At 38.3% G+C, this 12,725-nt stretch overlaps 2 protein-coding genes across 2 annotated transcripts in view; one reads left to right on the top strand and one right to left on the bottom strand.

The window, feature by feature from the left end:
• The window catches only part of LOC149156938 (isoleucine--tRNA ligase, cytoplasmic-like), a 322,103-nt gene that overhangs the window by 240,917 nt on the left and 68,461 nt on the right, over positions 1–12,725 (top strand). Inside the window, exons 21-24 of the mRNA XM_089438854.1 lie at positions 8,357–8,420; positions 8,501–8,568; positions 10,248–10,370; positions 10,473–10,538. Of these exons, the coding sequence (XP_089294980.1) occupies positions 8,357–8,420; positions 8,501–8,568; positions 10,248–10,370; positions 10,473–10,538 (321 nt within the window). The remainder of the gene's footprint in view (positions 1–8,356; positions 8,421–8,500; positions 8,569–10,247; positions 10,371–10,472; positions 10,539–12,725) is intronic.
• LOC149156939 (uncharacterized) lies at positions 982–2,181 on the bottom strand. The gene is made up of 2 exons (XM_089445419.1): positions 1,768–2,181; positions 982–1,643 (listed from the first exon to the last, which is right to left on the bottom strand). The coding sequence occupies exons 1-2, from the start codon at positions 1,893–1,895 to the stop codon at positions 1,148–1,150; spliced, it is 624 nt and encodes a 207-aa protein (XP_089301545.1). The 5' UTR covers positions 1,896–2,181; the 3' UTR covers positions 982–1,147.

Genomic DNA, 12,725 nt, shown 5'->3' with positions numbered 1-12,725 from the left:
TTATTTATTTTTTATTTGTCAGTTAGAGGTTTAGAGATAGTTATATATATGGGTTATGAGTTGGTTCCTAGCAAGACTCACATTTCAGAGAGATGATGGTATGTTAAAGTTGGCAACTAGGGCCAAACTCCATGTGGGTCTTCTTATTCATGGCAACTGATATTTTTCTTGGATTCCTCTCGTTGAGAGGTGTAGGATTGATCTAAATATCATTCGATTCTGACATGTATTCATGGAGATATGAATTTATTTGTCTTATGTGACAATACGTCAAGGTTGGCCAGCAACCAAATTGCCCCCACCTGTCCTCAATGTTTTACTATAAATAGAGGTGGCCTTCAAGTCATTTGAACACACACTCTTGTGATCTCTTTTTTTTTTTTTTTCTTTGCTGTTTTGGGTTTTGATGAAGGAGAGATCTAGAGGGAGTGCTCTTGGCTCTAGGTTGCCCTAATGAAGAAGCCCTAATGCTGCCCTAGCATTCATGAAAGAAAGATCTCAATGTAGTCATGGAGGAGTCTTACAAGCAGCCATGAAAGAAGTCTAATACGCTGGCCTAATGATGCCCTAATCCGCAATAAAGGGAAGTCTAATACACAATCTCTTAACGCTGCCATGGAGAGCCCTAATTACTGTCAATGAAGCCAACCCTATAGACCCAGTCATGAAGGATGAAAGAGAGACACCTATGCTGTTCTAAAGGAGGCTTCTACGCAGTCCTAGGAGAGGCCTTATCGTAGGTAAGGAGATGCCCTAGATACTGTCAAAAGCAGTGTTGCACACATCGCGATCGGGATTTAATCGGCGCCGGGAAAAAAGCGGAAAAAATCGTTAAAATCGGGAAAAAGCGGGAAAAAATCGTTTGGCACAAAAATATTCATTTTTTTTCAATTTTTTTCAATTTTTTTAATATCTAAACCATCTACAACATAAAATAAATACATTGACACATAAATATGATAAAAAAACTAATATATAAGATGTTTAATATCATTTCTAGCGCTAAAATCACACATAACATTGAATCATGTCCTGAATAGTAAGTCCTGAGTCCCAAGTCCAACTCAGCCTCAAAATATCAACAAAAAATATGATAATGTATCTCATCATGTCATAATGTCATATACAATAAAATGAAAGTCTAATCCTATTGATTTCCTCTGCCCCTCTTGCGAGAAAATGGCACAACTTTCTCTTTCCCTCTAGATGTAGAAGCTGGTGCCTGTGGTGGTGGAAATGGCAGTGGAGTCTGACGTGCTCTAGAAGCTGAAGAACTAGTAGTAGCAGCTACAGGAGGCTGAGGTGGACGGAGACCACGTCCTCTACTGGTGGTAGTGGTAGCCCGGGTAGCCCGGGTAGGCGGTGTCACCTCCTCCTCCTGCTCCTCCAACTCCTCCTCCTCCTGCTCCTGCTCCTGCTCCTCCTCCTCCTCCTCCTCCCCCTCCTCCTCCCCCTCATCCTGCACTAACCAATCCTCAGTGGGATCCATGAGAGGCCTCTCGGTCTCAACCCTCCATTCAGCAGTGGTGTCAATCCCATCCAATGAGATGGCTTCCGTATCAGGTGTCTTCTCTAGTTGTTTCACCCACAATCGAAGATTGTAGTAGACATAGACCATGTCATTAAGTCTATGGGACTCCAACCTGTACAAAGTTCATGAAATAATAAATTAATAATTAATATTATAAAAAAAATATTGTTTAAAACTTTAATGAATTCAAAAATTTATTTGGAAATTTGCAATATTTTAAATGTTTAAGTGTTAACCTATTGCGCTTCTTGTTGTGTATTTTTTCAAATACACTCCAATTGCGCTCACATCCCGAGGAGCTGCATGTTTGGCTGAGGATCCGCACGGCAAGATTTTGCAAAAGGGGTACTCTGCCACCATACATCTTCCACCATGCGTCTACAACAAAATTACAAAGAAAATTTTAAATAAACATAAGAAAAAAATGGAATTTGAAGAAACAATGAAATTTGAAACAAAGTTACAAAGTACATACTACAAACTAAAAAATACCTGGCATTTTAACCGTCCTATCAATGACAGCCATCTCAAAGCCAAATGTGCCAGCTGACAACTTATATTGCTCAATTTGTCTAGAGACCTCCATACGTTCTTCTGAAGTTCTCACCATCTTCTGGACACAGGTTAATAATCCTTCCACGACCTCAACATCAAAATTAAACCCACATGCATAAGAAAAAGCAGGGTTCAGGAAAAGGCCAGCAGCATGAATGGGACGATGGAGTGTGTTGTTCCATCGCTCATCAATGACGTTCCATAGAAGGAGTTGTCTCTGGAACCCATCATCTCCCTTGTCATCATAGTAGGACCGAATGGCTTCTTTGGCCCTATCCATGGCTTCATACAAATAGCCCATTGCGGGCTTCTCACCATCAATCAACCGAAGAACCTTTACCAAAGGTTCTGTAACAGCGCACACCTCCTGCACTCCCGCCCAGAAGTCCTCCTGGTATGAAACTAGTCTGCAGACGGCCTCTCCTTCTGGTTTGCGGCTCATTGACGAAGCACGCCACTCCTCTGAAAGAAACATTCTCTTCAAATCCCACATAGAATTCAAGAGGGATTGAAGAGATATGAAACTCGTCGCAAACCGTGTAATGGCGGGGCGCACCAACTCTTTGTTGTTGGTGCATTTTCTCATCAAGCTAAGCACAGATGTGTGATTGTAAATAAATTTTGTGATGCTTTTTGATGAGTCAACAACCTCTTTGACAAAGGGAATTTTCCCAATGTCCTCTAACATCAAATCAATACAATGGGCAGCACAAGGTGTCCAAAATAAAGTAGGATGCCTGTCCATAAGCATTCTACCAGCAGCAACATAATTTGCAGCATTGTCCGTTATGACTTGGACAACATTTTCTGCACCCACCTCCAAAATAAACACATCCAGCAAATCACATAAAGTTTTTGCATCTTTGATTTGATGAGTTGCATCAACAGATTTGATAAACATAGTCCCCAAGGGACAACTAACCAAGAAGTTTATAAGGGTTCTCCCCTTTTGGTCAGTCCAACCATCTGACATAACAGTGCATCCTGTTTGTGCCCATGATGCCCTAAAATCCTCCAATCTTTGGGTGCAGTCACGCTTTTCATCTTGAAGAAGCCGGCCTCTGAAATCATGAAGAGAAGGGAGTTTGTACCCCGGGCCAACACTGGCAATAGCATCAAGAGTAGGTTGGAAAAATGGATTATTCCTTATAATGCTGAAAGGAATATCACTCCAGAGGAGAAATTTTGTCATCAACTTGTCAGCTTTTTCTTTTTCAGTTCTTTTTAGCATTGAACCAATAGTTGGTTGTGAACCAGGTGTGGTTCGAGGAACAAAATATGATGATGCAGCTACCGGATTGACTGACGCTGCAGTAGAACCTGTGCCACTTGGCCCACTTCCTTCAACTGACCTTTTTAGTTGCCTTTTGAGTTCTTCTTTGGCGTCTCTAGTGTGCTCTAATTCTCCCAATGCTCTCATGGCTTTTTGGATAATTTCAGCATTTGTCTTTAGACAGGGCCCCACATCACGTCCAGGGATTTGTGCAAGGTGGAACTTCAACCTGTACACCCCCCCGAATATTTCCTTTCCACACAACTTGCAATACAAGTTTTGTCTATCATTCGGAGTTTTAGGGTCACCATATTCCCAGAAAGGATCCAATTTCCTTGGCATGTTTGTTTTTGAATTTTGAATTTGCAAACCTATGGAAAAATAAGGATTAGGAAATAGGAATTTAGGATTACATAAATGATAATAGTAAATACAAATTACAATTTAGCATTTGCAAAATTACAAGCTAATTATTTCCAAAATCCCAATTTCTAAACCCAAGTTACCCAACCAAATGCCAAAAAACAATGAAAAATAAAAAAAAATAAACAATGTTTAAAGAAAATGAGAAAATAAAAATCAAAAATTGGTTCTCATAGTCATAACAAATAACCCATCCCAAATCAATGAAAAATTTCCAAAAATTCTTTAAAAACAATGAAAAACAAAGTTTTTATAGAACCAAAACAAAAAAAAATTAATCTACATACCTGGTTTATGGACAAATTGGCGATCTTGGCTTGGATTCCTCCTAAAATCACTTCGATTCGCTCCCACAACCGACGGCAACCCTCTCCCTCTCTTCTTCTACTTCTCCTCCGCGGCGGACTGCTGAATGAATTAAAAAAAAATCGTTTTTTCCATATAAAACCCCGCTGCCGCGCGCCCTCGCGATTTTAAGTGAAAAAATCGCGATTTTTTCGATAAAAATCGCTATAAAAAAAAGGGGGCGATTTTTTCGATAAAAATCGCGCTTTGAATCGGCGAAATTAAAAAATCGCGATTTTACGATTTAATCGCGATTTTATCGCGATGTGTGCAACACTGGTCAAAAGGGAAGGCCTTACGCAACCCTAAGAAGAGACACCTATACACAGTCAAGGAGGATTTATCTACGCAAGGGGAGGTCTTCTATCTGCAATCTTTAAAGAGACTAGGCCGCAGTTTAAGGAGGGTTTTTATGTGCCCTAACTGCAGTCAGTACAAGCCCTAGCCGCAGTCATAGAGTTGGCTCTCAAACGCTGTCTAATTCCGCAGAGAAAGGAGGTTTCAAATGCAGCTTGTACACAGTCCTTGAGGGTCCTTAATACGCTGTTCAAAGGAAGCCATAATATGTTGTTAAGAGAAGCTCCAATACGCTGTTAAGTGCAGCACTTATCCGCACAAGAGCCAGGTCACCTAGTTGCTGTCAAGTAAGCTTAAATGTTGTCCAGAAGTGACCTCTCCACAGCTAGTAAGGTTCTGTCTCATAGCTAGAAGAAGGCCCTATCATTATAGTCCTCAGGGAGAGGCATCAAGACGTTGTTAAGGAGCACTAAATGCAGCCAGAATCACTGTAGGTGACAACGTAGTATCAAGGTCATGAATAGGCATGAATTCATGATTTGACTAGGCCTGTTGGAAGATTCTATAAGCTACAGCTAGCTGCTTTGCTAGGCTGCAAGCCATAGCAAGCAAGGCTGTTCCATGGGGTATTGCAGCATGATGAGATGTAGCACGATGAGATGCAACATGATGGATGCAGCATGGTGAGATGTAGCATGATGGATGCAGCATGATGAGACAATGTTGCATGAAGCGGGGACGAAACGGGGACGTTTTTTGGAAGCGGGGATGCGGAAGCGTCATTTTCCAAAAATCTAGGAAGCGAAGCCTTTGCTATATATATATATATATATATATATATTTTGCATTTATACTCAAAACAAACATCCCAAATACCAAATTAGTTGTAGAAGACATGAAAACATGCATAAATCAAGATAGATATAGCATCCATTGTACATTAATGATTAATTATTCGAGCATCAACCAGTTAGAATTTTAGATGCATCAACCATCTAAAATCTAGATTCTTCTCCTCTTGTCTAGCCTTTGCCTCTACCTCGATTGTCTAGGGATATTAGTCAACAATGCCCAATTTTGATCAAACTACCTAATCCAAGACTTAAAATATGGTAGAAAAAGCTTAACATGCTTGATTGATGATTTTGACTTGATTGAAAGGTAATTTTTTGCTAAGGGCGTGACAAAGGAGTTCAACAATTAACACCACCAACACTAGGGTACATACTACATATAGGGCTTGGTGCTCTTGATTAAATGCTAATCACATACCTTCATACTTGATATAATCTAATGAAATGCCACAATCCCATTGATCCTGAATTCCTGAAAACTGTTAAGTAATAGGATATGAAATTCTGTTTTCTCCATATGAAGTCCAATGAGGCTGGAACCACTCTCAAATATCTTGAGTCATTTTATGGTAATGTTAAAAATTTAAGTAAAAGTGACATTCTCCTTTATTTTTCATGTAAAAGTGACATTCTCCTTTATTTTTCATTCTCCATTTTTCATGTAAAAGTGACATTCTCCTTTATTTTTCATTTTCATCCTTTTACTTTAAGAATTTAACATTACCATGAGGGATGAATGGGGGCTTTATTGCCTTCATTCCTCAACCCTAACCCAAGGTGGACCCACCCCCAACAAGCAAACTCACCCAAAAAAAAAAAAAAAAACTGATTTTTATAGGCCGCACGACGCACTTTTCCGAGCATGGCAGCATTGTAAGTGGACATTGGACAAGTGGCACGAGTTTAGATGTGTCATGAATGAGGTAGCAGAGCACCTGAGTTCACATCACAGTTAAGGCAATTTTATTTTCCTCTTATTCTCTCCCCTCCTTTCTCTCCTATTCGTACTCCTCTTTTATATCCTATTTCTACTCCTATGCTTCTCCATTTTTCTCTCTGCTTTCCTTATTTTCCTTCTTATTTCACTCCTTTTTTTGCTTAATAAAAAATTAGGTGAACTTTACTTCCTAAAATTGGCTATGTCGGATTTTTAAAAAGGTGAGGGAGAAAAATAGCTAGGTTGAACTACTTGGAGGAAAATTATGCCAAGTTGAAGTTGCTAAAAATGCGTTGGGATATTTTTATCATGAGAAAATTTACCACTAATATTTCAAGAAAAAATTGTTCGAGTCAAATTTGCGAATTTTATGGTCAAAGATACTTTTATCACATGAGAACTTGGAGATACTTTAGTCTAACTCAAGCAAGGGCCACTTAACTCATTTTTTTTTTACAATCAGAGCTTAGTTTGATCCACCATGTGCATTGATGACCAATAATAGGGAATTCAACCTCTCCTCTTCATCTTGTTGTGAATTGAAGGGAAAAATTGTTATAAATACAAGGGAAGGCCAACCTTCCAATTGGAATTCTCTTGAACAAAGCAAGCAGCCCTCTCCTCTCCATTATTCTTCTCTCTCTCTCTCCGAGCTCTTATTATTTTTTGTCTAGATATCATTGTCTTCACGTTCTGTGGTAATCATCTTGGTGCAGCCAACGTTTTGGCTCTTGTGAATTAAAATTTAGTTTTCATTCACTCACTCTATTTGTTTGATTTAATAATATTTTGTGCAAATATTAAGAGTTATTTTAGTTATTTAGTTGGGAAAGTAGCCACTAAGATACACTTTCTTCCACTATTTTTTCCATATAAGAAGCAGACTTGTAAACAACCATGCTAGACATTATATTTATGAAATTTTATGCACTTGTTTGGCCACTACCTTGCTGGTCAAAAACAACCATTATCTTGCTATTTTTTATGATTTATTGCAAATTTACTGGTTAGAACAACAACAAGAAAGATTAGGAACACATCTCTAAGGTTGGAAACCACCAGTCCAAATGGAGAGGAAGTATTTTCCTATATGCTTGCTGATTTCTATTGGAGGGAAGTATTTTCGTATTTACAGGGTGTAGAAGCTAGTGCTAACACCACCCTTACATAGTGCAATCACCTTTACAGGCTAATATGTTCCTTTAATCCATATGTCTTAATAGATCCACCTCCATGATACCCGAATATGAACCAGGACATAAGAATGTCCATCAAGGTAGGGAGTTACCAACCATCAAGGGCAGTTAGCAAAGCCATAAAACCAAGCACCATGAAGATGAACTAATAAGATTGATCATGACCGTCCACTAATGGGGAACTAGGATACACCTTTACACTTCATTCCACATGGCCTACCAGGTCAAAAGATTGCACATATTTGGGCTTCCGAATGGCGTGGTCCTTTGTCAAGAATTTTGGGGTACCCCTGCTGAAAGAGGGGTAACAACCCCAAATCAAAAGCAGTCCATTATTTGTTTTAGCTTGTTTTTGTTTTTATTTTTTCTAAATGGGCTCCATTAGACTTTCAAAGGCTGGTGGGAACTTATAAATTGGATGGTGTCAATGATGGTTGCTAGCACCAATGATGCCAAAAAAATTATTGCAGTGGAAGGAAGTTAAAGACTGGCTACAATGTATTTAATCTTGGCTAGTGGCTTGCTCCTTGATCTTTATTTTGGAAATATTTTAATTTTAATTTCTGTTATAATGTATAAAAGAGTAGATATGTTATTTAATGAACTATCATATAATGTTGAATGATGGTGCAGGGGTGTATAATTGTATTTCCATATTGATCTAGTAATTAGAAATATAAATGATTCAACTATATCACTAAACATTTGACATCGTTCTATATTTAATTTTTTTTTTCTATATTTATGGAGGGTATATCCTCTATGCATTCTCTAATGCGCAGTTGATAGGACTCCCATTTGATATCTATGCATGGATCAATATATTTTAATTTTTGTCTCCAATTTTGTAGTTGACTAGAATTAGAATGACTCGTTTTTTTTGTGTCTAAGTTGTTGTCGATGGCAATTACATCAATGATGATGGCTGATTTCATCAACTTTCAGGTCATTCGTGAGTTTAAGTTGCCTAATGGTGTAGAGAAAGAGGATGTGGATGCAGCTGGTGATGGTAATAGAAACTGAAAATTGCATTTGGTTATCAATTATTGTCAGTGCATCAGGCGTTGATATGCTTCTCTATCCATACAGGTGATGTTCTGGTAGTATTGGACTTGCGTCCTGATGAGACTTTGTTTGAAGCGGGAGTAGCTCGTGAGGTAATTCTTGTTTACTGTTGTGAATTTTATGCAGTGAGTCTATTTGGAATTTATTCACGCATACATACTGCATGGTATCATTAGGGTTATAAATCACGATTCATGTCCTTTTAGACATTTGCATTTTCATGGTTGAGGTTGTGTCCTAGCTAGATTAGGAAACAACAGGTAAATACTAGTCTAGCTGGCAAACCTACTGTTTTATGAATGTGGTTTGGTCGCAGCCAAGTCTGTTTCATCCATAATTGCTATGAAAGAAAAATTCAAACTTCAGCCACAGCACTGAAGCTTTAGTCCTGTCACTTCCAATTTCGGAAATAGTGTATGTTGAATTGTGTTCAGTTATTCTCGTGTATATTCACCTAGCCCAAATGTATTAATATCAAGGTTTATTACACAGCAGTCAGAAAACACAAGTCAAATGAGATGCCTTAAATCATCTATAACCAGTTGCATTGGCAGTGTTTTTTGTTTATAATCATGTGTGAATCTGAAGAGTTTGATAAGCCTGTGCAAGATTATATATTCTAACATTGACACTATGGCACACATTCATAGTACACGAGATTTACCCTGGAAAGGAAACAATGGCACACATGCATAGTACATAAGAGATTTATGCTGGAAACCCTTAACTGGGAAAACCAGCAAACTTAGAGCTGCATCATACAATGTACTTAACTGTTTGCAATACAATGTATAGGTATTCCACAGCACATATCTACCCTAATCTGCTATCCAGGATTAATTACAACTAATCCCTTAACCGGAATTAGATTACAATGGGCCAAAACCATTGGTCAAAATAAAGCCAGAAAGGCACAAAAGCACCCAGGGGGTTGCCACCCCAAACCATGTTACTTCCTTGAGGGCAGGGGAGCTGCTGCTCCATGCCTCTGTACATGTGGTCAGTAACCCCTGCAGGTCCCCTCTAGCCCACTAATGCCGAAGGGTTGCATTTGCTTACACAGTTTACTTGATAAAAATACAGTCCAACGGAATTCTTATTCTCTATTTCTGGCATGGGATAATAAATAATCAATCCTAATTGTAGGCTTTTGCTCTATTATTATTTTGTTGATGGTAAGTTTGCTTTTGCTCTAATATTATTTTGTTGATGTTAAGTTTGCTTTTGCTCTAATATTGTTTTGCTGATGGTAAGTTTGCTTATTATACTACAATGAAATGATCTGTTAGTTGAGGCTAATCCAAAATGTACTATGGGTTGTACAAAACATTTAAATTAAGTTTTACAAGTTTATCCAATGTTTCAGTTCCATGCTTGGTATTCATACCTACATGATAAATATTCAATTTAAGGAGTCCACACAATCTTACCAATCAATGTTAGAGTGTTTGGTTGTTGGATTGTTATTTTCTTGTTGATGTGAGGTGAGAGGTGTCTGCTCTATGTAACATCCTTTACTTTCAAACATGGATGTGTTAGCTGGAGCCCAAAGACAGTGGAAAATTCCATTTGAATGATACATTTAACATCAATCTGCTTCTGCTCTACTTTAGGATTCAAGTTGCAATATCTATCAATGTCTAATATTATCTATACCTATCCAATATTACTGAAGATTACAAGAAGTTGTTTAGTACTATAATTTTATAACCAATTATTAGAATCTGGCAAAGTGAAATGCCTGTTTCATCACCTTAATTCTTTTGGACAGATTGTCAATCGAGTTCAGAAGCTCCGTAAGAAAGCTGGATTAGAACCAATGGACAGTGTTGAAGTCTACTTTGAGCCATGTGAAGGAGACAGACTCGTGTTGGAACAGGTTATTGAGTCACAGGTATGTATGATGTTAGTGAGAATTATTCGCATGCCTGAAGGTATTTGTTATATGTGTAGTTGGCTTATCAGGGTTGATTGTTTTTGCAACATTATTTTGCAGGGTTCCTATATACGGGATGCAGTTGGCTCACCATTGCTTCCTTCTATTCTCTGTCCACCTTATGCTGTGAGTTATTTATTGCTCATGTCCATCTATATTTTCCACTGCATCATTCCCTAGGCTGTCTTTGCTTTTCTTGACATGGAATTTGTCTGGGTTGGGAAATAAACAGAACTGAATCTGGTAGTACAAGAACATTTGATGCACATTTTCACAAATAAAACTTTATTTGACATCGAAAGAAATTATTATTAATATTTACTAATAACCATTAACATTTAAGAGGACTGTGGGAGTTATTCATCTATAGCCAAAGTGAAAGGAGTGTGCCAAACATATCGTCTATAAAATGGAATACAACAAGAAAATAAAATTTAATCACGGCACCATTTGGAAATAACATAAAAATGGGAACGCAATCAGAATGGATGGACTGACCCGATGGATTAAACAATAAACCTCCACATCTAACACCCTTGGTTGAGAAGAAGCTGGTAATGAAGGTTTGTCTAGGCTTTATGCTGCAGATTCACGTGTAGTCTTTTGAGGGACGCAGAGAATTTTATGCTGGCATTGGAGTCGCAGCTGGCTGGAACCTCCTTCAGATTGAAGAAGGATTTGATAAGACTGTTACGAGATATATGATCAGTTACCAGTAACTTCATTAAGGACATTCTACCTGTATTGTGTCAATTCTCAGAGAAAAAGGGCTACATATCTCTTGTCGTTATAGTGGATAAATCATAAAAGGTGGAACTCTAGCCTATGAGTCTCTAAGTAGATGATTTTTGTAGCTTGGGCAGGTACTTCTACATAGTCTTAACTGTTTAGGCGTGCAGAAGTTTCTTGAGATCTCCTTAGTGCACTTGCTCAAGTGTGAGCAAGTTGCTAATGTAACTTAGTGTTAAAATTGGCATCTAGGGCCAAACTCCACATGGGTCATCTTATTTATGGCGGCTAATATTTTTCTTGGATTCCTCTCTCTGAGAGGTGTAGGATTGATCTAGAGATCATCCGATTCTGACATGTACAAATGAAGTTATGAATTTATTTTGATTATGGACAAATTGTCAAGGTCGGCCAGCGAACTCATGTAGGCTCTGAAGCCCAACAGTCACGTCTATTCATCCTCAATGTTTGCCATAAATACATGATGCCTCATCCTCATTTGGACACACTCACACTTCACACATCTCTCTCTCCTCATTGATTGGGTACGCATTTCTGGGCAGCATCTCTCTCCACACATGCGAAGGGAAGAAGGGCAATTTTCTGTTTTTGGGCGTTGACTGAATTTCAGGGACAGTTTGATGAAGCGTTGAACAGTAGCTTTGACCTCTTTTACTGCATCTTTTGGTGGAGAAATTCTGTCCCAGCAGGCCGTGTTTATGGGCACAGAAATCGAGGCAATCTGTTGACTTTGACCAGCGTTGACTGCAGCTAGGGTTGACCGTAGGTTGACTATTTGACCAGATTTTGACTGGGCTGATTTCAGACTTTTGAGGGTTGATTCATCTTGCTATTTGGAGGCCAAAGTTGATTGAAGTTGACCGATTTGTTGAGGGTCAAATCTGCCATGTTGACCAGCATTGACTTTTTTAGTTAGGGCTCTTTTGCTGCGGTTATAAATTATCAGATTTGTAAATTGTACTACCTCTCTCTCTGCTGAACTATTGAAGACTATAAGAAGAATTGATCAAGGGTTTCCCCACATTGGGGTTTGTTCCTAGTTGGTGACACATCTTGTGTCCTCTTGTCTTGGCTTGTCTTCTACTGTTTATGTTTATGTTCTATCTGCATTTTACTATCATGTTGATGTGATTACTAAACTGGATATTGATATTGGGCTAATAAAGAAATTGAAATAAAATTGCTCTAAAGCATAGAACATACCATTGTTGCTTAAAATCAACAACCTAAGGTTAAACCTAGGAAAAAAACATGATAATTATGTTTGCTAATTGAGCTAAATAAACTTAGGAAAGGTAAAGTAATTTACTTAAGTGATTATGTTTTAATGTCAACTGTTTGTCTCAAGTAAGGGGAGATCTAATCTTGGCCATCAATCATTTTGGAGATTAGGGTTAGGGATTTAGCTCAATGTAAAGTTATAAAAGTGAGGCTAAAGAGAGGAGAAGACACCATGCAATGGAACTAGTCTTTGAGTGGGATTTTTCTCAAGTAGGGAGTGTCTCTAGTGTGCTGGGTCTAGCAAAGTGCAGAAGAGTAGCAGTGGAGATTCAGATCAACCAA

The sequence above is a fragment of the Pinus tabuliformis genome, chromosome 9, assembly GCF_031772625.1.
Source record: "Pinus tabuliformis cultivar Carrire ecotype Pingquan chromosome 9, CPIR1, whole genome shotgun sequence".
Classification (NCBI taxonomy): Eukaryota; Viridiplantae; Streptophyta; class Pinopsida; order Pinales; family Pinaceae; genus Pinus; species Pinus tabuliformis.
This window is presented reverse-complemented; position numbering and strand designations above follow the sequence as displayed.

Bases quoted from the DNA above. Each gene is read 5' to 3' on its own strand.
- LOC149156939 (XM_089445419.1), bottom strand. From the start codon at position 1,895: ATGTATGGTGGCAGAGTACCCCTTTTGCAAAATCTTGCCGTGCGGATC. The intron at 1,644-1,767 runs GTTAACACTTAA...AACTTTGTACAG, and splicing joins CACAACAAGAAGCGCAATAG to GTTGGAGTCCCATAGACTTA.